Genomic DNA, 24,927 nt, shown 5'->3' on the forward strand with positions numbered 1-24,927 from the left:
AAAGGGTGTGATCTTTTTGTTGCTGCTTATCTGTGTGTGTGCATCTGCCAAGGCATTGGTCAGAAGTGGCTTGTCATGTGCAATAAGTGTTGCAAAGGAGAGAGCTAGCTGTAAACAGCAGGGAGCTGTGTGCACTGAGCTGACTGTTAGCAAAGGTGACAAATGATCTACTCTTCAAATGTATGTAATCAAAACAGAATAGAACTGCAGAGACTTCAGGTATGGATTACATCTGTAATTTAATCTTTCACAGACATTAGTTTGTATTTGTTAGGAAACCCACTCTGCCCTGTGTAATGGCTATTCCTTCATCAGTACCAGCTTCTCTTTTTTGACTGTACCATGAGGGCATGCAAAGAATCCTGAAAACTGTTGCCAGCTCTAAGATGATAGTTTGACATGTGTTTTATTTCTGTACTTCATAACTTTACTTCTGTAAACAGCAAACAACTGTCTTTTTCCTGGCTTTCTGAGGGCTGAGGGGTGTTCAGCAACATGCTAGGAGAGACTGTAGTAAGCATAATTTTGTACTCTCTCATTAAATGGAAAAGCAAGGAAGTTCACTAGAACTTAAGGAGATGACATAGATACCTATGAGGTATATATGACCTTATTGTACACTGTCCCTAAAATAACAACTGAAGTCTTCAGGGTTCAGTAAAAGTTTTGTGAATGAAGTTTCATGTGTTACTGTGTGCATCCATTGTTTTGCTTTCTCGTAATTACAGGTTTAAAAAACGAATGCTGATAGAACAGCTTGAGAGTTTTCTGGAAGAGATCCATCGCAGATCCAATCAGGTCAACCATATCAACAGCAGCTAAGAAACACTGCACAAGAGAAAGCCACAGCAGGGCACTGCTGTCCTTACTTGCATTCATTTTTGACATGCACTCTTATCTCAAGTCCCTGTACCTGATAAAATGAGAAGCTGCTCTATAAAATGATGAGAAAAGTATCCATCATCTTTTTTTTTCCTCATTTCTGTTATTTTTGTAATGTGAAAAATATTACAGAAACATTTTTATTTAACTAAACGGAGAACTTCTTGCTTGTCATGGACTTAATGTGTCACTTTCCCTCAGGTTCTATTTTTCTTAATCCAACCTTCAAACCTATCACCTCTTAAGGTTGAACTTTGCCAAAAAGTTGCTTTGTAATTTTCAAAAAAACAAAAAAGCACATACATTAAACAAGGTAATGTTTTGTATATACAGTTATTTTGGATATATTATTGTAAGTTGTATAAATGTATTTTGAAAAATATTTAAGAAAAGCACTTTTGTTATTCCATCAATAAAAGCTCTATTTTAATCTTTGTGTAGGATCGAGTACAGTTTTTATTGGAATGGGTCATTTTGCCTTTCCTTTCCAGAGCTTGAATGTTCTAGTATCAGTGCTAAAGAGGGAAGAGCGGTTTTATGTCACTGGAGATTCTGTTCTTGATCAGAGAACAAATGTAAGGAAGGTAAAGCTGCGTCATATCTAGGTCAGGATGATACTTTGGGGTCTTGGGTAGTTTATACTCTGCTGTTTGGGGCCTGGCATAACACATGGATGTCCTGTCTGCACATCCACAGCAGTGACAAACCCTGCAGGTTTATGAGGATACAGCGTAGTAAAGCAGGGCTCAGTAGCCTTTCAGGAATGCTGCATGGAGTTTGGCTGTGTCAGAAGTTTTTCCATGTTTACAAACACAGGAGCAGCTAGAAGGTGCTGCTGCTTGGACACAAAGTACCACCAAATGCTTTTATTGGCCACATCTGTGCTAGCTGCTTCTGGAAAGCTTTGTTTGGTTCAGTGGAAGCAGCTCCTCTTTGATTCTTTTCCTGGGAGTCAGCAGTTAGCAGTCTTGATCCAAAATCTTTATGGACCTTGGTTTCTGATGCATGTGCTGTGAGTTGCTGAATCTTGTACTAGAATACTCAAACTGTATCCCAACTTTTGTCAGGATGCTGAAAAAAGGGCATTTTTTGGATGCTTTTAGCTTCATTCAGTGTTCTTCAGGAATATCCATTCTATGTCATGTTCACTTAAAAAGAAGTAAAATAAAAGGTAGTACTACTGCGTCTTTTGGTAATAATATTTGTTTGGTCACTGATTGAGTGGGTATTTCTGCTTCCTTACCTGTTCTATCAGTTTTGAAACAGCCTCTTAACTTGATTTCTTTTCCACAGCATTTTGCTGTTTGCTTGTTACCTTACTGTCTCAGCTGGATTATATCTAAGTCTGGAACCAGACTCAATTTCAGTTTTATTCTTAAGTTTTTGACTTCAGGACAGGAACAAAAAGTTGGGCTTGAAAAACAACATACATCATAAAGCTTTCATGTGGGATGCCTTCTTTTGGATGACCTACATACTTGGCAATGGTTGAGCTGACTTTAGCTATGATAAAGTTAAGCAGTTGGCCCATATTCTTAAACATTAAGGTGGCAAAATCTGTTTGGTTTCTATGCTGACTCTCTTTGCTGTAGTTGTGCTAATGATTCCTAGACAGCTCTAAGTTTCTAACAGTGTGTGCAAAGAAGGTATTAAAAGGCTTGCTCACTCTTCTTGCAAGTGATACTGTTTAATTTCATTGAAGGAAAGCTCACCATAGAAGACAGTACATTTGTCTAGTGTTTATTATGAAGGGTTTGTAACTCTTCCTATAAAGAGCACCAAGCCTGTAAATGAAAACAATATGAACGTTATTTCAGTTTGGGCACATATTTTGAAAGTATAGTACATAAATTAAGCATGGAATTAGCAGATGTGTGGCAGTTTATGGCTTCTATAGAAACATGAGCTGCAATTGCATACTTGCCTTAGAATAACTGAATGTTTCCTTATTAAAACCAAAAAAGATGTTTCCAAATAGTCGGTAGCCCAAACCAGAAACTTGCCCAAACCATTGGCTGAAGAATCACATTTGAACTGAGAAAAATAGAGCCTAAATTCATTCACAGAATCTTAAGGGTTGGAAGGGACCTTGAAACATCATGTAGTCCAACCCCCTTGCCAGAGCAGGACCACCTGGAGTAGGTCACACAGGAACTTGTCCAGGTGGATTTTGAATGGCCACAGAGGAGACTCAACAACCCATCTGGGCAGCCTGTTCTAGTGCTCCCTCACACTTTTGTGTGCTGTAGTTATAGAGGAGACTTATTTCAACCCCTGGAATGAAATCACTGCCTCAGGTTCCCTGGATGTGTGGTTGATTGTTTGCATTGATGTTACATTGCCTGTCTTTCAAATGGAAGCTGGAAGGAACATAAGGAGGTTCCAAAGAAATACAAGGAAGAATTTCTTCACTGTGAGGGAGCACTGGAAGAGGTTTCATTGAGTGATAATGATGGCCAAAGTGTATTTAAAGCAGAACCCTTACTAGGATACTGTTTTTTCCTTTTTAAATGGTAAGGGAGAAGGCCTGATGCTTTGGAGGACCAAGCAGCTGCTAAATGGTCCATGATGCACTTGATTACTGCCAATGAGCTACACGGGGTTTTCCTTTGGCAGAGATTTCAGGATTGGTTGTGTGATTGGACATTGGAAATCAGACATGCATTCTAATACTGAAGCCAGAGGAGCACTGTGACACTGCATTCTTTCATAGTTTTTGGTCTTTTTTGGTTTGTTTTGAGGGCCAGGGGAGTTCATTCACAAGAGTTAGCAATTGCAGAAGATATATGCATTGTTTGGCATCTCTTTGCAAAAGTGAAGATACAACTTAAGCTTTTTGCAGAGCTGAGTTACCCACTTACATACAGTGAGTATCTATGGCTTTTGATAACTTTAATGTCTCCATAGGATGCTACATAGTGAAGGGTCCAGATGTGTAAGACTATCTCCTTGAAGGTGTTAGCATTCAAAATACGAGAGAAGAGAAACTTGCTTCTGCATGTTCTGAGCTATAACTGGACAAAAGATTGTTGGTCTTCAGAATTTCTGATCTCAAAGCTGCAGAGGTAGGAATTAACACAGGCAGGAGGCCGTTTGCTGTGTGCCATCTATGCGAGCATGAGTAAGGTTCATTCATAGGGAAGGATTTCTGTTTTAACTTCAGGTGTTTATCTGGCTGTTCAAATTCATTTATAAATTGACCTCTCTATCACACTTTCTTTTAAAAAGAAACTCAACTGTATTTGTTATGCTTTAGAAACCCAAACCCCATGGTTTCCATGGTTGTTGAAGTTTCCTGGGCTAAAGAGTGGCACGCTATATACAAAGAACTTGTTACTGATTTTGGTGCTACCTGGGAAGGATTGAAAGGACTGAAATGCAAATGGAAGAACTGAAATACAGAGCATGCATACCTGTATTAGCTTCTCTCAGGAAAAATGTGAAAGGTCTGTCTGCTTTGAAAATAGGCGTTCGAGATCTTTTTAGCAGTACCATTGCTGTAATGCAACAGAGAAAATGTTATTAAAATGCATCCTTTTTCTTTCCATCTTCTGCACTGTGCCCTCAAACTGATGTTTAGTACCCTGGGCACTGAGTTCCTCCTCTGCTTTGGGTAAAACTGTTGTTTTATTCTTAACAGCAAAAGCAGTCTGGGCTAAGGAAGAAGTGCAGTGAGATGTGTTGGCAGTGTGTGTATTTCATGTGAGACTGTCTGGCGTTGGATTTCAAAGGTAAGGTAGTTTTTGTTAACCCTAAATCTGCTACTCTATTGCCTCAACGAATTCCTGGCTGTATTATTCTGTTAAAAAGGTAAGGAAGGCACAACTGTAATCCCTTTTCTGGAGACAAAAACAGCAAAAAAATATCTTTATCCTGGAATTTCTCTGAGCTCTCAAGAGAACCTAACTGTCCTCCATCAGATTTCTGGCTGTCTCCTCTTTGGTTGTGGGTTAATTATTAGATTAAATAAAAAAGTCATTAAGAGTTATGACAGCTCAGCTATTATTAAAACACGTATTGGTTAAAGAAATCCTTCCTTTTAGCTATGTAGTATTAAGAACATGTTGTCAAAATAACTTCCAGTATTAAAACTCAGTTTTGGATTATTTTTTAATAAGCAGTTAAAACAGTGGAATTCAATTGGAAATTCAAGGAAGATTCAGTAAAAGTAGTTTGAGTGGCACTATGGCAGTGCTCCTAGAGAAAGTATCTACTGTAGCTTTCAAGCCACCATATGACTAGATCTAGAGCTTTTAAAGTAAGCAATAAACACAATTATACCTTTTAAAATCAGGTTTTTTAGCTTGGTCTAACTGGAGTTAAGAGAAATTTTAGCATTGTGAAAAAGGTCTAATGTCTGATTGCTCGTTACCTTTAGTCTTTGGTAGGTGGTTGAAGCCACCTAAAAGCTTTTATTTTGCAGGGGAATTACCAGAAAAATGCTAAAAATATTAATACCTAGTAGAGATGAAAATTGTCATAATTTTAAAGTTGTACAGCTCTTCAGAAAGGTTACAGATGTCACATATTCACTGTACACCCACATAGAATCATAGAATGGTAGGGGTTGGAAAGGACCTTTAGAGATCATCTAGTCCAACCCCACTGCAGAAGCAAGTCTACCTAGATCAGGTCACATAGGAACATGTCCAGGTGAGTCTTGAAGACCTCCAAGGAAGGAGAATCCACAACATGTGCAGCATGTGCCTCATTGACAGTTGTAGCTAGAGCTACACCAAATCAGGGGTGCTGGGGTTCCATTTGACATTGTGGCTGTGGGATGTATGCAGTGAGGGGAAATGCCCCTCACCACGCAGCTGAGTGTTGTGGGCACCACAGTAAGCACTGCAGGACTCTCCCTATATACCTCTTGGACTTCTTCCTGGAAACAGGGAGGAACAATGGGAGAGACCCAGATCTTGTCCTGGTCAGCAGTCAAAGACCCACCAGCACTGGCAATGTGCATGTGGAGCATGTCTACAGTCAGCAGAGCCCAGGGAAGCAGCAAAGTGAGCTGTAGTTAACCATCACCCTTTTGCTGTGCTGATGGTTGAGCACCTTGAGGATGTGGCAGTAATGCCTATGTAATCCATGTAGGGATTTGGGGATGCTTTTGCCTTTCACTGACTTGTGGTATCTCTGGAGCATCTGAGACTTCCAAAAGGGAAACAAAAAAGCAGAGGACGGCTTTGATATTGCTCATGTGACCAAAAAAACTAAAAAGGTAGGAGGGGAGTGTGGGGAGGGAGGTGTGCTTAGCTCGGTAATTCTAGTTCCCCTGTTTTGTGTGAACTGTGATGGAAGGTTTCTATTGAGATGTCATTCAGGTTGTGAAGGTCATTTATTGACTCTGTAGTCCGTAGCTGAGGCTTTACTCTGAACCTCCCCACTCATCAGCCCCCACCTGCTCAGGCAGAAACAATGTTAAGAGAAGCTACTGCATGGGAAAGTCACACTATAAAGTATGTCATAAACAAATCTGTCTTCATCTTCTTAGACATAAAACTTTCCCATTGTCACCTTCAATGCTATCAAAGAGCTCACCTTCAAAAACCAAACCCCGTAACTTCAGGAGCTATAGATAAAATGTTACTAATCTTTTTTCATTCTTTGCTTTTATGACCTGAGCAAACAGGTTTGACCAACAGAAAAAGAAACAGTTTATTGTCTCAAACTGTGTTTTTCCTGGGCTGGTAAAGTAGGTTTTCACTCGATCCTTTAGATGTTAGTTTGAGATCAAAAATTAAAGCATTCTTCTGAACAATTACAAAGGTAAAATGGAAGCATGCTAAATATAAAGTTTAAAATCAGGTTAGGCATCCATTTAAAAAAAAAAGATTAGTAGTTGTTTCTGTGGTGATAAACTCCAGCAGTGAGAAGTCTGTATATTTGATTTACCTGTAGCTCCTGATGCCTTTGTACCATCTTCTGTTATTTCAATTTCTGCTTTGTGGATAGCTTCTGAAATGTAAAGACTGTCTTGCTCTGCAAAATCCCCAGAAGTTAATAGTTATTTTCTGGTTTTCATTGCAAACACTGAAATAACTTAGATATGTCAGCTGGGCAACTAATTCAATGACTGAAACTGAGCTGCCCTAAAGGTTGGCTAGGCCAAAGGATTCCAGTTCCTTGGCATTTTGCCACAACTGCATCATTATTTGATGCTGGTGGACAGGTGTTGGTGTGTACTTGGCCTCTGATCTGTTCCAGTTCTGAAAAATGAAACCAATGTTTCTAAATATTATTCTTAAGGTAGCACTGCTTACAAAATACTTAATGCTTAGCAGAAGGAATGTCATTTTAGACAATTTTTAGCTTTAAAGCAATTTGCTGCGATACCTTGAAGTACATACTCTCCACCTTACTGCGAATGAACTGATGCTGAATACAATATGTGCTACATTGTTAGCTTTCATTCTGTCCTGAATCTCTTTCTTTGGTTCCTTCAGCATATCATGTTCAGAAAGACAGTGCAGTACAAACCTGCCTTGAGTCGGGTTTTCTGTATCAGGCTCCCACATTAGAAGATCCTCAATCCCAATTTTGATACGACTCCTGAGTTTTCATATTTGTGCTTAATATGGATGAGCATAGACAGCCTGAACAACTAACTTAGCTTAATATTACAAACTTTTTAGTTCAGCATGGAGCTGAGATAATACCTCTACTTTGCTTTTGGAATGGTGTGATTTTACGTGCAGGAACTTGGAGAATAAGCTAAAACACTCAGGTGCCTGGAACTTGTCTGCCCAAACCTGTCCTTTGTCAAAGTGTGGCTTAATTGATGGCTCCCAACCATGCAAGTTGGGTAAAGCCTACAGAAGAGCATCTCTTTCACACAACAGAATGGCATAACACTTGAGAACAGCAACATTAAGTTACTCTTCTCTAGGAAAGACAGCGTGTCTCAGATCTCTGTATTGCTGATGGAGGGAAGCAGGTCCTTTGACAGTGTGAGTAGGAATGTGCACACATGACAGGGAAGGAGCCTTAAGTCACTATTGTGAATACCCTCTTCTCTCTCAATTCTACCCATGTTTACTTAATCTTTGGTCTTTATGACTATTTTCCCACTATATGGACAGCAGTGTGCTGAATGGGAATGACTAGTTCAGGTTGTGGTGGAAAGCAAGGCTACATGGTGAGAGTGGGAACCAATTAACACAGTGGCAATAAAGAATTAATTGAGGGAGTGTGGGAGGGGAAACTGCAGAAAAATAAATGCTTCAGATGTGACTGACATAAAATGGAGCTTGAAGGGAATGCATTAAAAAAAGATACCAAGGAGAGTGTTACAAGTCTGCTTTTCCCCAGATGATTGCAGAGGTTGAGAGGTTTGTTTTTCTTTCTTGTATGAATCTGAGGATTGTGTCTGACATACAGGTGAAAACAAGGAAATACTGAAAGAGTATTTTATCTGTTTCTTTCTGAATTTTGTCTAGTCAAAAATCTAGGATGGAGACAAGCAGGAGAGGGAGGGGCACATTATTATTTTTTAGTTAGATAAATCTAATATATTTTGGAGAAAAAAGTTAGAAGTTTCTAGGCAAGAAGAAAACATTCCAGGTCTGAAATAAACACATTTGCTTACTAAATGTGATCTGAGATTAAATATTCTGAAGATTATGGCTTCTGCTTTATATGGAGGAGGAACTGAGATCTTGCTTGCCCTTTTTCCAACTGTATCAATTAAATAAAAGATAAAACTACTTGATAAGCTCTGCTTCATGTAACATCATAGCTATAACCCTACTGTTATGATATATAAGTGAGTAGTGTAAGTGCAGAACTGAGAAAGACCTCAACATGTACTTTGATCCATAACCCTGCCACGGGCAGGACCTTATAGAACTTCTAGAAGCTTTACCCTATATGATGAAAGCCATGGAGTTGCATACGTAGGAAAGAAGCTGCTAAGTAATGTTGTTTATGGTGGAGTTCATCTCCTTAAGATATTTATCTTATTTAAATAGATGTTAACTTCATAAAATACATCCTTGTGCACTTTATGAGTATGCTAACACTTTTTTTGCAACAAGCAAAGCAGCAGGCTTTAACAAGAAAGTGGGCAGTAACAAATTATTTCAACATGCACCTCTGCAGATGTGTAGTACAATGGAACAAAAAACCATGTTCAGTTTTAAAAGCAGCATAAAAAACTCCACAGAGGTAACATGCCTTCTGAGGTTCGTCCCAGCAAAGCAACTTTTCTGTAAAAGCAGGTTTTGTCTGAATTGGAGGAATTGCATTCATTTATGCATGCATTCACATGCACTGGAATTGTGTGAACTCTGCCTCTCTCTGAGCAGCTACTACTCGCAGAAATTACTGAGTTGAAATTATTTGTGTTTCTGGAACTAGTCAAGAGAAAATAGAAAATTTGGATTCTTTTTGTGTTCCATATTAAATAAGGGTAAAAATTTTCCAAGGAGCACAATAATTTCAGACTTCCAAAACGCAGTTTATGATCATAACTAGTATTTTAGCAAAGGTAAAGTATCATATACTCCAGTGGTCCCTGCATTAGCAAGACAACGTAGCATGAGCATGTACTAATACGGTTTGGAGTGTCAGGACTTAGAATACAGACTGGGTGGAGCAGTATCTCTAAATGTTAAATGACTTCTTCAAAACACAGGTAGGATTGCAAGTTATACTAAGCATCCTAAATTTCTGAATAAACAACTATTTTCCAGGCCTACACCTTCTTGACAGTTTTCATCTTTGAGAAAGGAGAGAAAAAAGCAAGACCAAAACCAGCCCCTTCCCTTTCAGATTCCTCCTGTCTACAAAACAATAGCTCAAAACACAATTGCCAATAATGAAGTAGAACAGTTGAGTGTGACTTTGTTTCAGAGTTTCACAGAGGAATAAGTACAATCATTTCAGAAGGCCCAGGTCTACTGAATCATTCAAATGTAGGAATCTACAACTATTGGGCCGTGATCGTATTTTATTCAGTCAAGCCTCTTACCTGAAATGCCTTTAAAATTAGCAGTCATGGGATCAAATGCATCTCTAATTCCCAAGGCAGAAAAAACTGTCTTTAGGTCAAAAAGGCTTTGAATACTGAACCTGAAATTAATACGATAGAATTCATTGAAATGCAGGATTGGTGGTTTCATAGAATGTGGAACAGATGCAATTTATTTCAGGTTTTTGCCTTTCATCCGTCTATTTCTGTATGATCCCAGTGCATTCAGTCTGATTAAGTGTACTTTGTAGAAAAGCAACTCATCTTCACCTGAAGACGTTAACAGAAGGAATCCCTCACCTCCATCTATTGCAATCAGGCAGCCTCTCAGTCATCTTGACACATGAACTCTGCATTTCCCTAAGTGTTCTCTTCTTAACAATGTTTTTTGGCTGTAGCAGAGGTTGTTCTAAACATTTGCCAAAGATTAGCTTTGAGAAAAAGAATGTACAAATTGGTTTTTGGTGTTTCATTAACATAAGGAATGCACTGTAAGAGATGTGTGACAAAGCTCTTCCATGCTTGTCCATACAATGGGTACAGCTACAAAAGGCCCTCCTGTTCCTGATTCCTCCTGCCATTTCGTTTGAATAGGTGATAGCAAATGCACAGATCCTGGGGTTATTGTCTAGCTATGGCAAATTATTAATGTGGAAAATGGATGTCTGAAACTTGCTTTGTGTACACAAAGATGAGTTTCCCTGGTGTGAGGGAGGCATATTCTTCCTAGAGTACTTTTGTGGTCTACTAACAAGTTGTAAAAACTAGCTGGTTTTGTTGTTGGGGTTTTGAAAAAGTTATATATTTCTTTTTCCTTAAGCAAAAAGAAAAATGGAGTGTGGGAAAGGGCCAGGAATATTTATCTCTTTAGATCCTCACAGGATTGCTATACCCCAAACAAATGTTAAGCTATAGGAATCAACTGAAATACTTGGTTTTTAAAACAGTAAGGATCATGCCAGAAGGTTTTGTCATTCCCAGTTCACCTCCTTATGGCTTAAGAAAGGGTTAGAGCTTTTCTAGTGATGTGATGAATAACAAACTGAAAGCATCTCATTTGATTTTCCCTCACACACTGTATCTGCTCTGTCCCACAGCATTCTGACAACTGAAGCAGTGAAGCTGTCTTGGAGTATTAATGTTGCTTACCTAGGTAGAAAAATGTCCATCTTTGTTCTCTTTAAGCTATTGGCCCAGAGAGTTATCGTTTTGGCAGAAAGGTGGGACTCAATCTGGGACAAAGATGTTCTTTTGTGACTGGGAAGCAGTAGGAACATGCTGACTTTCTCCCCCAGGTAGGGTAACTCCACTACGCTGAAGTCCTCCAGAGCTGCAGTCTGGAACTGGCCTGTGGGTGGGTAAATACAGACCTTATTTCATCATTCAAGTGGGGAAAACAATCCAAACCCCACAACTCAAGCCTGGCTCAGCAGAACTTCAGTGATAGGTTATAAGGGGCTGTTGCTAACACACAGTCTCTTGCAGCCAGCTCGGGTTGTTCTTAACTTACAACAGTAGCTCATCTAAACAGAGCTGATTGTGTAAAAAGGTGCAAATACATAAAGTACATATCAGAAAAATGCCAATGGCAGTGATAGTACCTGAAGCCCTGTCTCAACAGAGCATGGGTATTTTCTTACTTTCTCATATCATAGCTGTCCTCCTTGCTCAGAGTTTCTAAAACATTACTGGGGCAATGACAGTAACTTGATGATGACCGTTCCTGTGATACTCATACTTTGAGTAAGCTTTCCATTTTCTCTGTGGTTTCAATCTAATACCTTTCACTAAAAGCTCACTACTGTAAGACATGAGAAAATGTGGTGTCTTATTGAATTAACTGAAACCTACTTTGCCTCTTGTTTCCATCTTTAATACCTTTAAAAATTAGTTTTACCCTTATTTCAGGAAGAAAAAGGTACATTAAATGATAGGCTTATGCTTATTTCAGCACTAGATTTTTTTTTTTTTAAATCCAAGCCTAAACCATATCAAGATCAGATAAAGATTATAAAAGTCAATCTCAAAAGCAAGAGTTGGTGTGCTGCTGAACTTCCAATTAGTTATGCTGCAATTTGTAACAGCCATTTAAAAGTACCAGTTAAATTCCATGTTTCAATGAACAATTAGTCCAGCCATTTCTAATGGACTCAGTAGAACAGATTCAGTTAAGTGTTGATTATTCTCCTAAATTTTGAGGCTCTTCAATGAGCCCTCCTGCCATGCACCACGGAGAGGGAACTGCGTTGTTAAAACCACCTCCCAGTATGTGGGTGGCTTTGCCAAGAAAAGACCTTCTGGTTTGTAACGGGCAAGCAGGGAAGATGTGCATTTGTATTGCACTGGACATGAGCAGCTTAATCTAGGGGCATGCTGATATTCTGAAGGCAGCACGTCTTGCACAAAGGTTATACAGAACTTATTTGTTAATTGGAAAGAAAATCAAAGACTTGAGATTATTGAGTCAGAATGTTTAATGTTCCTGACTTGAACTGCTTTTGAGCATCCCATAAGAATTGCTTATTTGCCGAATCAATTTTCAAGTATAGTTAACAAATTGCTTGGAAAAATGAACATGTAAAATAGCTGTGGTGTTTTTAAGGCTTGTGTAAATAGTAATGTTGACATTTCCTTGGAGCTGTGTTAATTATCCTCAGGCTGATATGTTCTGCCTGGCCATGTTGAAAGGATAAACAATGCTGTAAATGCTGAGATGGGTAACAGGCCACAGCTAGTCTTTCTCACGCCTTTTATCTTGATGGTAGGCAGCTGCTATAATTTGATAATGAAGGAAGTTATCTTATGCCTCTGTTTTGTTGTAACATACCTGTCTTTTGTATTAACTTCAAACTGATTTGTTAGAAACGTTTCTAGCATTTTGAGTGACAAAGACTGAATTGGCTCTATCAGATCTGACAATCAGTACATTTTAAATAATACTTCTCATTTCAGCTTTCCTCAGAAGTCTCTCCAGCTGTAGAGAGGTCACACATTTCAGACCAGATGAAAAGGGGATTCCAGGATTTTGTTTAACCTTTTCTTCCTGTGCAAATAGTTAATGCTCCAGCTGTCTACTTATGGGTGATAGGGTGGGGTCCCTGTGTTTAGGCAAATGGTCAGACAAGTGCAACTAGCAATTTCACATCAAGTTGTCAAGGGCTCAAGACCAAATATATGGTCAGTCTTCAAATATATGGTCAGTCTGCAGCTCAGCTGCCAGATTTCTGACACTGGACTATACCCAAGATCTGCACTTGTATAAGAACTAGCAGCCCCCTGCCTTCAGTCATTTTAGACCTCTCATTTCTTTATCTCACTCTCCTAAAAGGCAAAGTTTGGAGAAAAGATCTGTACCTGAGATATTAGCTGTGAGTTAGTCCCAAGAAACCTCTTAACTGAATAACTCGTGAAGCAATGAAGGGTGATGCTATTCCAGATTTCACAAGTAGCAAAGGCCCCACAGTGAGCTGGTGACATAAAATCAGGGGGCTCAAAGATCACTGATTCATATAGTTGTTTATGTTACTCAACAACAAGGATGATAAAGTGTAGAGTTTTGGAAAGGGAAACTCTGCACTCCTGAGTAAAGTTGATTAAATTATAAAAGATTCAGATGCAAAGAGGATGGGAGCGCTCCAAGTCAGAGGTGTGAAGGGACTCCGGAGCTGGCAGCCCTAGCAGGAGGAAGAAGCATTGGTGAACACACCACAGATGTCCCAGAAGAAGAAACACAACAAAGAAAGACTCAACAGTAAGGAAAAGCTTGCAAAGAGTGAAAAAGTAATTCCTTAGCCAGGTGAGTTATGGTTCAGAAATAATCCGACATAGAAATAATGAGTGGCCAACTGCCTGCCTGATGTGATTGTTGCACAGAGAAGAAAAATGGTTTAGCCATATAAACCAGATAAAAAGGAAGAATGGTGCTGCTGACCATGGTGAATTCAATTTTTTTTTAGATTAATCTCAATTATTTTCTGGAATTGATGAGAAAGAAATAATCTGATGATATAGCACAGGATAGCCATAAGGTTCCTAAAGGAAATGGGGAAAGAACAAGGGATATTATGACACTGGAGACAGAAACAAAGGCAAATAATGATCTGGGGCCTCAGTGTTCAACACTGCAGAATACAAAAAGATCTTTGATATGAAATTGCAAATGTGTCAGCAAAGACTTTTACTACATGTCTAGTTGTGTCCCATGCCTGAAAAACAGGAGTGGATTTATAAAGAAAAAGAAAATGATTTGGGAAATATTAGATCTTTGTCTAAGAATTTTTAGAACATACTCTGGAGAAAAGAACAAACAAGTCACAGAAGGAAAGTGAAAGTGAGATAAATTGCAATGTCAGGTAGACCCTAGCAAACACATCTATAAGTCTTTTTGACTTGATAACCTATTTGACATAAAGGCATGGCTCCAGTCATCTGGTTTTAAATAAAACATTAAATCTAGTTTCACTATGGCACTATTTACAGGTAGAAGTGAAGAGCAAGAAATGAAAGGCAGTAAGCAGCTACTTGAGGGGGAAACTACAATGAGCCAAGTTAAAGGTGGTGCTCCCAGGTTACCAATGGCTTTCCAAAGAATTGTTAACATTCAAGACTTTCATCAAAGACAGTGAGGTTACTGTGACAGCCAGAGTGCTGGAAATCAAGTGATGGTTCAAAACCACACACACAAAGGAAGTATGAATCTGTGGAGGTTTCTCTCTCCTTGCTATGCCCAGGACTCATCAGCTGGAAAAATATGGAGAAAGAAAAAAGGCCCAGGTGGAGTCACCCTGGAGTAACCACCCTAGGCTGATTCTGTGGTGCAACTTTGCAAGGTGTTTTTAGCGAGTCGTGGAAATACTAACAACATATCGTCAAGCATGGATATGACCTCATTAAAAGTATTACCTACATTCCTGACACTTATTTTCAAGAAAGATAAATTTAAGTTGGAAAGGTGCAGAAAAGGATGAGTAGAGAATTGGAGTATCTGTTTTTTCAGTAGTTTAGAAGAGCCTGGCATCTTCATCTTAGCTAACAGGAAACTGAGAGGCAGCTTGCTGACTGGCAAATGCATTTGGGAGTAAATATCAAAGCTGAAGAGAAATTATTTAACTAAAAGGATAAAGCTGGCAGGATGCTAAGAAATATAAATCAATCTTGAAAAAATTTAGACTTGGAATTAGGAAAGTTTTTACCCAAGTGCAGTTTTGAAATTTAGGGCAGAAGGGAAAAGAGTTTTTTATATTTTGAAAGAGATTGTAGAGCTAAATGAAGGAATTCCTGGTGGTAGAAAATCAAGTCTAGAGCATGAATCCTTCCATTGGCTACCCACATACTTCAGGCCTTTGAAAGGAGTGTACATTATGTTCATGCAGTATACAAATAGATGTTTGATCTGTATTTATACTGTTTTAAGCTCATGCTGATAGTATCTACTGATTTGGTAGACCATAAAAATGTCTCCCCTTTGGTACAGAATTTGGCCCTGAAGATTTTCAGTTTTACCCTAAAGCCTTGGAGAATGACTGTAACCAGAGACAGGGGAAAGAGTGTGCAGTGCTGGTACCAAGTGGTTATTATCCTATCTGGTGCTCACACACTCAAGGGACAAACAGTGATCAGACTGAAGGGCCCAGAAATCTCTTTCTCACCTCACAAATCAAAGTGATATGAGCTTGATCTTAATTCAGTCCTAACTACCTCTCTGTCAAGGGATCAAATTTGCTTCCTAGGGTCTTCTTTTCCTAGGCAGCTTCATTTCACAAGCTTCCTATTACTGCAAAGGACATTGTGTGCTAAGGTATCTCTGGTCTTTCCTGTTCCTTTCTGATGTTATCTTGCTGCTTTTTGGTTGTTATAGCTGACAAGTTTGTTATGGCGTGCTGGGAGGTGTTGGTCTGTGAGGGATGAGGCATGGACAGTAGATATTTTAGGAACCATTTTGAACCCAAGATCTGTTGCATGATTGCCTGGGGTTATAAAAAGTCAATTCAGTTACTCAGGTGGTCCCTTTGTTTTATGAGACTGGGAAAATAACTCATCTTAGTTCAGTGGTTGTGGAAATTAATTACATAAAACTATTCCTTGCTGTACAATATAGTAGATTTGGATAAAGGATAGTTACCATAGTTAACTTCAGCTGTGTGATGCATTGTGGGCACTTTCAGGGTTGAGCCCTCCGCTGTGGTAAAAGGCAACATCTGAGTATCCATAAAGGAAAACTTCTTTTGCCACGTGCTTTTGAAGTACATGGTGCTCACCAGGGTGACTTGGCTGAGTGGCAGCTGGGTGCTCTCTGACAGCATGTCTCGCATGTCCCCATCTGCATGGAAGAGAGGAGGGGAGGGGGACACACACCGTCCTACTCACCCAAGCCTAAAGGCCAGGTCTGTGAGAGTAAGTGAAGCAAGCCAGGACTGCTCTCCATTCGTAAGGGCAAGAAGCACAGCTCGCAAGGCACTGCTAGGCCTTCTACCTTCCCCTCCCCGCTTGTACTCAGCCTCATTAGGGTTATGGGTTGGTCCACGGTCTCCCCTGATCCAAGCTCAAATGAGTCAATGCCGATGGCCAAGGTTGTGCCAGGACTCTGCTACTCACTGGGCAGTGTGGATGACAGCAGCCTAGTGCTCAGCACCATCCCCTGGCCCTAACTGATCTTTTAGCTTAAATGTGCCCACATGTATCTTGCAGTGGTTCATCTGTAGTGACAGAAATCCCTCATGAAATGGATTCACAATTACAGAGTTCTTTGTGAAGTAGCTAAGTCAACTGAAGCTCATATCCTCGCTCTCCCTCTCACTTAACTGGCAGCTCAATTGATCCTGCTTCAGGTGTCACAAATAGTTTTAAAAGCATGATTCACTTTTAATACATTGGCACTCATATGAGAACCACAACATGAACTCTCACTGTAGTTTCTGCTTCTCAAGCAGTACTTTTCTGTCATGAAGCTGGATCACTAATCACAGTTCATTTGAGAAGGATAGGATTTTTTTTATAAATAGCAGCTTTAATGTGTGTGTTTAACATCACTTTACATGTTGATGGCCAAATTAACGCTCATGTAACTGAAATGGATGGGGCAAATCGGGGATTGGTTTGGTCTGCTGCTTCTAAGGACTTACATTTTCAATTATTTTATCATTGCTACAGAATTTAATTTCATTACTTTTCTTGCTTGTGTGGAAAGTAAGTCTGTTTTATTTCCCATTTTGATTTTTTAAACTCAGAGTCTGACAGCTGAGCTTATGGCCCTGTGTGTTCCCCACAGCAGCAGGAAAGCGTTCAATGCAGTGACCTTGGTCGCTGGGGAATTTGGCTGCTCCTCATTAAAACTGAAAATGCTGCAAAGGATTGCCATTTTAAAAATTAGAGGAACGAGGCCAAGCAGTTACCAGCCTAATACTGCCAACTTATACTCACAGATTCAGACCTATTCTAGCTTTTTCCTCACATCAGAAATGAGCATCAGCACAAGAATTAGATTTCTCAGCCTTGGCTTGGTAAACTCTGACCATGGCAGAACACTTGGTTAAATGCAGTTCTCTTTTATTTTAGATTTCATTGGCATGCAGTTGTTCTCAGGGGCTGTTTGGTTACCTCCCAGGGCAGCAGTAGGCCATTCCCATCTTTGAGCCGTGGTTCTGTTAGGGTCAGTGTGGTTGGTTTGCTGCAGGCTGCTGTTTGCCCAGCGCGCAGCATGTGCAGCAAAGACGGGCGAGAGCTCCACGCCGGCATCCACGAAGAAGGAACAGGCCAGCTGCACCAACCTGCCTCTGCTGGAGTCAGCTGCTCCTTCATACACCGCTTGCAAAAAGTCCTGCACGCTTGGATCTGGCAGGGGAGAGAGAAGGAGAAGCTGCAATTATCACGTACAGGCAAAGGACAGCAGAGATCGTACCAAAGCTCTGCGGCGCTCAGCTCCAGTGCTGACACTGGTGTCCTCTGAAAGGTGAAGCACTATAGCAACTGGAGCACCCTTGACTTTATAGGGTATTACTGTTGAGTGCTGCTATCAAGGATGGTGGCACGCTGGGCACAGGAAAGTACTCTCTATGTCACTGTAGTGCAGATATGTCAAGTGGCCAGTTTCACATCAGGCTCACACCTCTATGCAAACACAGCTCTTTCAGCTGCTAAGGAACATGATTTCCTCTTGGGAAGTCTCTGGACTCCCATTAGTGAGTCTGTTTCAATCGCAAAAAAGGTATCTGTAAAGATGTGGTAGTTAAGGGCCTGGAGAATGAAGAACAAAGCTTTTTGTAACCCTGCATGTGACTAAAGCAGCAGCAATTATTGGAGTATAACAGCCAAGTAGCGAACTGTGGAAGGCAGAATAACTTTGAAGTTCACCAAAAGGACAACAGAGAAGCAACCACCAAGCGTCCCGAGGGACCACTGACCCAATAAACTGAGCATGTGTAAAGAGCCAGATCCCTATGATAATTAGTTGTAGGAAATAGAATAAATATGTATAACCATTCTGGGAAATTCAATGCATAGGTAGGTAACAGGGTAATTTAGGCTTTATCTGATGCAACATACACGTTAGGTAGAGTGATCCCCTGTGCATCCAGTGCTGCAAAAAAGGAATGCCTGCTTTGTATTGCTGCATTGGTGTTAAGTTTTATTCCCAATTTCAATGACACGTTGTTGTGCCTGCAGCTATGACCAGCTGAGCTGCCAATGCTGCAGTACCACTGTTGTCTTCTCCTGTTGTAATTGATGCCACTTACCCCAGAAAAGGCATCTCCCTGGTTGCCCCAGGATCTGTCTCTGCTGTCTTTGGTCCTCATGTGTTGTTTTGTTTCTTTTGAAGGCTGATGCCCAAACTGGCCCAGTATTGCAGATGAGCCCTAGCAATGCCAAGTAGAGTTGACCAATTGCTTCATACATATTACAAGCAACTCTTCTCTTGATACAACCCACAAGAATGTCTGACGTTATCCCCTTGCCTTGCCTTGCCTTTCCTTTCCTTTTTTTTCATTTCCTGAGAGCCCTCAGATCCTTTCCTAAAAAAGTGTCCTTTGGCTTAATGTTCCCTGATTTGTAAGGCTGATTGCTCCTTCTAAATACAGAATTTTGCACTTGTCCTCATTGTGTCCTATTCACACATTTCTCTCATTTACCAGGATCCTTTTGAATTCTATTCTAATCTTCCAAAATGCTTGAAGCAACTATGAGCTCAGCAAATTCAAAAAGCCAGTGATGTGTTCTCTAGTTCATTGCCTACTAATGAAAACTGATGAATAGTGCCCTAGTCTCCTGTTCCTGGGGAGCTCACGGTAGTTCCTAGACTCATAGAATAATTTGGGTTGGAAGTCCAACCCCCCTGCAATGAGCAGGGACATCTTCAACTAGATCAGGATGGTGGTGGCTTCCATGTTGGATAAAGGGTTGAGGCATGGGCCACAAGGAACATGAGTCCTCTTTCAGGGGATCCTATGCTCACCTGTTACTTGCCTTTAAGATATTTCCAGCAGGTTCCTCCTCCCCTAAATAAGCTTTCTTTGAGGACTGGGAAATGTCTGGAGCTTGTTCTTCTTCAGCCATCAGTGCCCCTTGGCTCTGTGGGACCACTAAGATCTCTTTGCTTTCTAGGAAGAAAGAGGCACCAAGTGTCTCAATCTCTGTATGAAACCTAACCAACAAATTGCCATCCACAGTCTCCAAGGGGAGTCTGCATTGTACCCCACTCTTCTCCAGGGTGCCATACTGAGCTCAAGTGCTCCTCTGCCTTGAGATGAAACCCTGGGGTGTCTTTGGGGAGTCCTCAGGTATCTGGCTCCCCATGGGCATGGCTGGGCTTGCTATTATAGCCTTGCCTAGAAATCTTGAGTTTGATTTCAGGGGAATCTTAGGCAAAGGAAGGTGTCACCCAGTTTCTCCAGATGCCTGTGGCTATAAGTGGTGCAGGAAGGAAGTCAGGCTGAGCTGCCATCAAGGATGTGGGTGGATTGGGGAGGCTAATTGGGGAAGAATCAATCCTACTTGGACTGACCTGCCCCAGGCTGCGCATCAGGTCAAGGGCAGAATCACTGTGAGCCTCCAGCTGCCAGACAGGTCCCTGACCTCATCAGGAGCCTTACTGCATTGCTTCATATTCTTGATGGGGTAAAAGGAGAGTTTCATGTCTGCTGATTTCTACCCCTGTGTGTTTTCTGACCTAACAGTGCTCCTTTAATAACCTGCAGGTAGACTAATCACCTACGAGAAGTTTCCTATTAATGTTAAGATCTATTACTCTTTAAGGGATAAAATATTGAACTCCTTGAACAGATGTCAAGAAAACTCACACAGTCTGAGGCATAAAGTGCTTCTCTCGTGTGTTTTGCATTAAAGCAGGAGCATTTGGCAAGCTCTCTGGAGGATGTGAGAAATCAGGGATGGTAAATTGGAAGCAGATGCTAACGTGAGGTGTGGTATCCTGAGCTTATAACTTCAGTCGTATCAAAGTGCTTAGCTAACCAAAGCCCTGGGGTTTTGTTCTCCAGAAAACTGTCAAAATTGCTTTAAAATACTCTACCATTAACAAAATAAAAGAGCAAGGAGAAAGCATTTTAAAGCATGTCGTTTTCTGTGTGCTGTCTAGAGAGACATCCCTTTATCCATTGTTTTTCTTAATACTAGGATAAAGGAGAACAAATCTTCCAAACATTAAAAGAAGATTACAAGTGCCCCTAAGAGCGGATTCTTCCTGAATAGTGAACGAACCATCAATGTTTTCATTGTTTTCAGGCTGCTAAAGTTGTAGCTACATCCTTCATATTAAGACAAACCAACAGAAATATCAATGCAAAAGTCTACTGGAAGAAAGGGATTTTATCAGATATGCACACAGATGTGATTTTAGACATCTGATAGGAAATTTGATCTAAGTATCAGATTTATTTTATTTAAATAATTTGAGGAAGTGGTTTCCTTCTCTGTCACTGGAAATGTGCTGTTATACCCAATATGAGCAAGTCCCAATGAGCTACTGTATTTTCACATTCATGCATGAGTATACCTGAAAGCCAAAGCTCATGTGGCTTGTGCCACAGACAGCCAAAACGGAGATAAAATGTCTGCTTGATATGATGTGTCACATGAGACATAAGGCAACACAAAAGAGCTACTAGGTCATTAGCAGCCTCTGCACTTCATTACGTTTTGCGTGGAGGTCTGTGCCTGGGTTTCACTGTGCAATATCATTCTTAAGGTTCTTTCTTAGTAACTGAGCCCCTAATGACCAGAAGTGTCAAGCAAGGTATAATCCTTGTATGAATTAATGTTTAAAATTACCCTACTGAATGTACAGAAGCAGGAGTCTTATAGGCAAGAGTTCATGAAATCAGCTGCTTGTAATAGAGATGCGCTGTCCTTGTGTCAGTGGCTGCAGCTGTAACTGTACAGAGCCAGAGCTAGCTCTTACCACTGTGCTGGTGTTGAATATCAATGCTGTACAGAATGGTGATGGTGACTAAGGCAGGTTACATCACAGGATGGTGAAATTGCTGCGGGTTTTATTCACTGAAAGCATTTTTTTCTTTGCTGAGAGATAGCAGTGTCACCTCTATACATAAGTCTTTCATGTAAGCTGCAAATTTTGAAGATGAGGGAGTCATCTGCTTTCCATAAACATTGTGCCCATAATGTAAAATAGTTTCCAATGTGTGATGTGAGATGGCAGGATAATCCTGATCTATAATGAAAACAGCATTCTTAAATGCAGCTGACTTAATGTTCGATTTTAAGACATCTGCCTTTTCCACATCCCTTCCAGGTTCCCAGTGAGTTTTTATTTTAGGCTGCTTTGAGGGAAAGATACAATTGCACTATCCATCTGTCAATGCATACATCTCTCTGTCAGTCTCCTTCTAATTTTTCCTCTTTTTGGCGAGTTGAAATGGCATTAGAAAAAGGCAAAAAGTCTTAAAGATAATTCAATTCTTATAGGTTTCATAAAGTTTGTTAATGGGATAGGAGAAGAAAACGTAAGTGGGACGGGAGAGGAAATGGTTGTCCTCTGCCTGGCACCGCCTCACACAGGACACAGGGGAGGCCAGGACACTATGGGCACAAGCAGCCTCTGAAACAAGTAGCAATTCTCCCGTTCACTGAAGAAGCTTTCCTAGATGTAGCTCTGTTTCAGTGCAGTCCAAGAGTAAGCACTTACCAATCAAAAAGAAGGACAATAGCATGCATATCAGATACTCCCTTGAGTTCCCTTTGTCCAGCTGATACTTGGCTACCAAAGATGGAGAAAACACACCTATGCTACATCTTGCAGTGAGACAGAAGTTTGCCATGATGTGTGCAATTGCTGTCTCCTTCAGGGAAAGCTGTGAACTCATTGCTAAATGTAAGACAGGAAGTAATTTTTTAAGCGATACATTACCATGAATGTTGTATCCTAGGGCATCCTGAAGCTCTGTAAAGGTATTTCCTTGAGCACCAAACTGCAGCAGCTCCAAAGAAACAGCCACGCTTGCTGGAGACACTACCAGATTGGTTCTGTTCTCTGCTTCAGATACATGCTGGTAGAGATTGATGGCAAATTCAGTCTTCAGCTCTTTCAGCTCATCATAGGAGATGCAGCTTCCTTTGGTTAAACAGCAAGCGGTCAGGGTAAAGGCAGAGAAGATAATGGGTAACATGAAGGCAAGCTGGGGAACACTCTCCACCGGGTAATCAAATCTGCAATTAACAAATAATACACATATATTTAGAAAAGCAATAGGCTGAGCTGACAGGACCTTTCTCTTTCCATCAGTGTTAAGGTACCACTTGCAATGGTAATGATCACTGTTAAAATACTTGTCCAGGTCTACCCAGGAGCTATTGTCACTAAAAAAAAAGCCGCCCCAGATGTAGGGATATGCTGAGGACTCTGTTGGCTAACAAGAACTGAGATTTCCAGAGTGCTGTACCCATGTAGGATAGTTGGCTGTTACAGTGTGGAGACACAGAGCCCCTTGATTAAGAAGTTAGATACCTGCACACATGATGAGACATCTTAGAGCAGTCTCCATGCCGTTGAGCACCCACAGCTCTTTTCTGTCTCCAGCACAAGGAGGATCACATCCAGCACTCCCAGAAGGAAGGCCGCTTCTTATGAGGTACAGGTATCTAACTGGAGGCTCTGGAACGGGCTTTAGATTCAGGTTTGCAAAAGGCTGGCTTCAGATTTCCCATCCCCCTCCCCTGATATTCCTTGTATGAAATTTATCCCAGTGAAAAAGGTTGTATTTGCAAAAAGCTCCAGTGCTTGAAGCACTAAGTCACTGCTTTGGATTTTTATGGGAAATGAAGCATTGGTCAACATATTGTATTAAGAGACACTTAAATCTGTATCTAAAGGAATAATGCTAAAATGACAGAATATCTCTCTTTACAGAATTTTGCCTTTTGAACATTGTATGCAAGTATATTTTAGAAAATGCTGCACCTCCTTTCACTTCAGGATTTCCTACAAATCTTTCTCCATGCCCTTTGCTCTAGAGAGTACCTCTAATGCCTTGTATTTACTCACAGTTAGCTCTGTTAAATTGTCTTGCCTTTCTGTGTCCTTCTGTGTGTCTGAATGGAAGCTGTTTATGTGCGTCTTGTCTCCTTCTTTAATAGGTAGTGGAGTAAAGACTTAAGTCATGAGACTGCATTTAAAGGGATAGTCAGTGATCAGAGTCTCTGTCGGCGATGTCTGTACCACCCTGTCCAAATTCCTGTAGGCTACAAGCTCTATGGAGAGCCAGGCAAAGCAGCGTGCCACTGACCAGCAAATCCAAGGCAAGGAACAAAAAGGTACACATGGAGATACAATCAGCAACTTCCTTGCAAACCCTGCTTTGAGCCTCATGAGACTTGTGACCTGCTGGTACCAAGCAAAGCATCTCCTATCTCTCTTCTCACCCCCCCCCCCTCCTTCTTTTATATGAATTCCATTGATTCCTCAAAGGGGAAGAGAAAGGGCTTTCTGTGTACCAGGCACACAGATACTTTTTTTCCTCCACTTTTGAAACCTTATTCAGAAATCCCATGCAATTAAAATGTCTTTATTTCCTTTTTTTTTTTTTTCTTAATGCCATCCCAAATGAAAGAAAAGATTCTCATTCACTCTTTAGTTTTCAGGAAGAAACAGCACATGAAGGATATCGAATGGAGAAGGGGTTGATTTGGATGAACCAGAAGCAGGAGAGTTGTGGTTATGACCACTTTAAAAGCAGTTGCCGTTGTTTGTGGCTTTCTTCATGTGACAGGATCAAATCCTGACTGTCCTATTCACATGTTCAGCCTCACAGCTTTACAATTGCATGTAAGGCAAGCAAGGTTTTTGGCTTAAAAATGTGTGCCAAGCTGCAGTTTACTAATGTTAGTAGAGTTGATTGTTATATATACCCTCAGCTATTTTACAGCATAAATTCCTGTTGCAACTGGGAAAGAGGATATGGGGAGAAAAGGTCATTATAGTCAAGCAAAGGTGTTTAGGTGCTGCTGTTTCATCCTTAGAGGGAAGGAGCAGCCACACAATTGAACTGGGGCCCAAATGAGACTGAAGCAATGGGCTTGAAAACTAAAGATGCTCTCTGCATCTGCACTTGTTCTGTTCTTTTATTTTTGTTGTTTTGAGAAGATGACAGAATAGACAGTGATACTGGGTCCTGGCTCAGGAACCTCGGGTTTTGATTTCATTCCTGCTAGGACAGGCAAGATCAAGAGTTTGTCCAGTCCCAGTCTAGAACAGCAGTCAGGGTTGTAGCTTTAGCCATGGACTTCAATGGTGGTATTCTCCCCATGCAAATTACATTTGTGCTTAAGAGTTTTGCTGAATGAAGGCCTCTCTGCTGAAGTAATCATCATAGAATGGTAGGGGTTGGAAGGGACCTTTAGAGATCATCTAGTCCAACCCCCTTGCAGAAGCAGGTTCACCTAGATCAGGTCACACAGGAACACGTCCAAGAGGATCTTGAAGTCTTCCAAGGAAGGAGACTCCATACCCCCTCTGGGCAGCCTGTGTTATCCTTTATAGTGTCCAATGCACTGGACATATATTCAGGAAGAATGAAATGGAGGCCACCAAATGATTTCTCAAAGGG

General features: G+C 40.7%; 2 protein-coding genes across 5 annotated transcripts in view; one reads left to right on the forward strand and one right to left on the reverse strand.

The window, feature by feature from the left end:
- The window catches only part of INTS6 (integrator complex subunit 6), a 45,559-nt gene extending 44,247 nt beyond the window's left edge, over positions 1–1,312 (forward strand). For all 4 annotated transcript variants that reach the window (XM_061994229.1, XM_061994222.1, XM_061994238.1 and 1 more), the window contains one exon: positions 729–1,312. In XM_061994229.1, coding sequence (XP_061850213.1) covers positions 729–822 — 94 coding nt within the window. In that variant the 3' untranslated portion in view covers positions 823–1,312. The remainder of the gene's footprint in view (positions 1–728) is intronic.
- A 1,313-nt stretch (positions 1,313–2,625) lies between these two features.
- Positions 2,626–22,491, reverse strand: SERPINE3 (serpin family E member 3). The gene is made up of 8 exons (XM_062020471.1): positions 22,233–22,491; positions 17,453–17,686; positions 15,978–16,175; positions 11,006–11,204; positions 9,857–9,957; positions 6,781–6,867; positions 4,296–4,379; positions 2,626–2,666 (listed from the first exon to the last, which is right to left on the reverse strand). Exons 1-8 carry the CDS (start codon positions 22,489–22,491, stop codon positions 2,626–2,628), a joined length of 1,203 nt encoding a protein of 400 aa, XP_061876455.1.
- Positions 22,492–24,927: the final 2,436 nt, after the last annotated feature.

This window comes from Colius striatus, chromosome 1 (assembly GCF_028858725.1).
Source record: "Colius striatus isolate bColStr4 chromosome 1, bColStr4.1.hap1, whole genome shotgun sequence".
Lineage (NCBI taxonomy): Eukaryota > Metazoa > Chordata > Aves > Coliiformes > Coliidae > Colius > Colius striatus.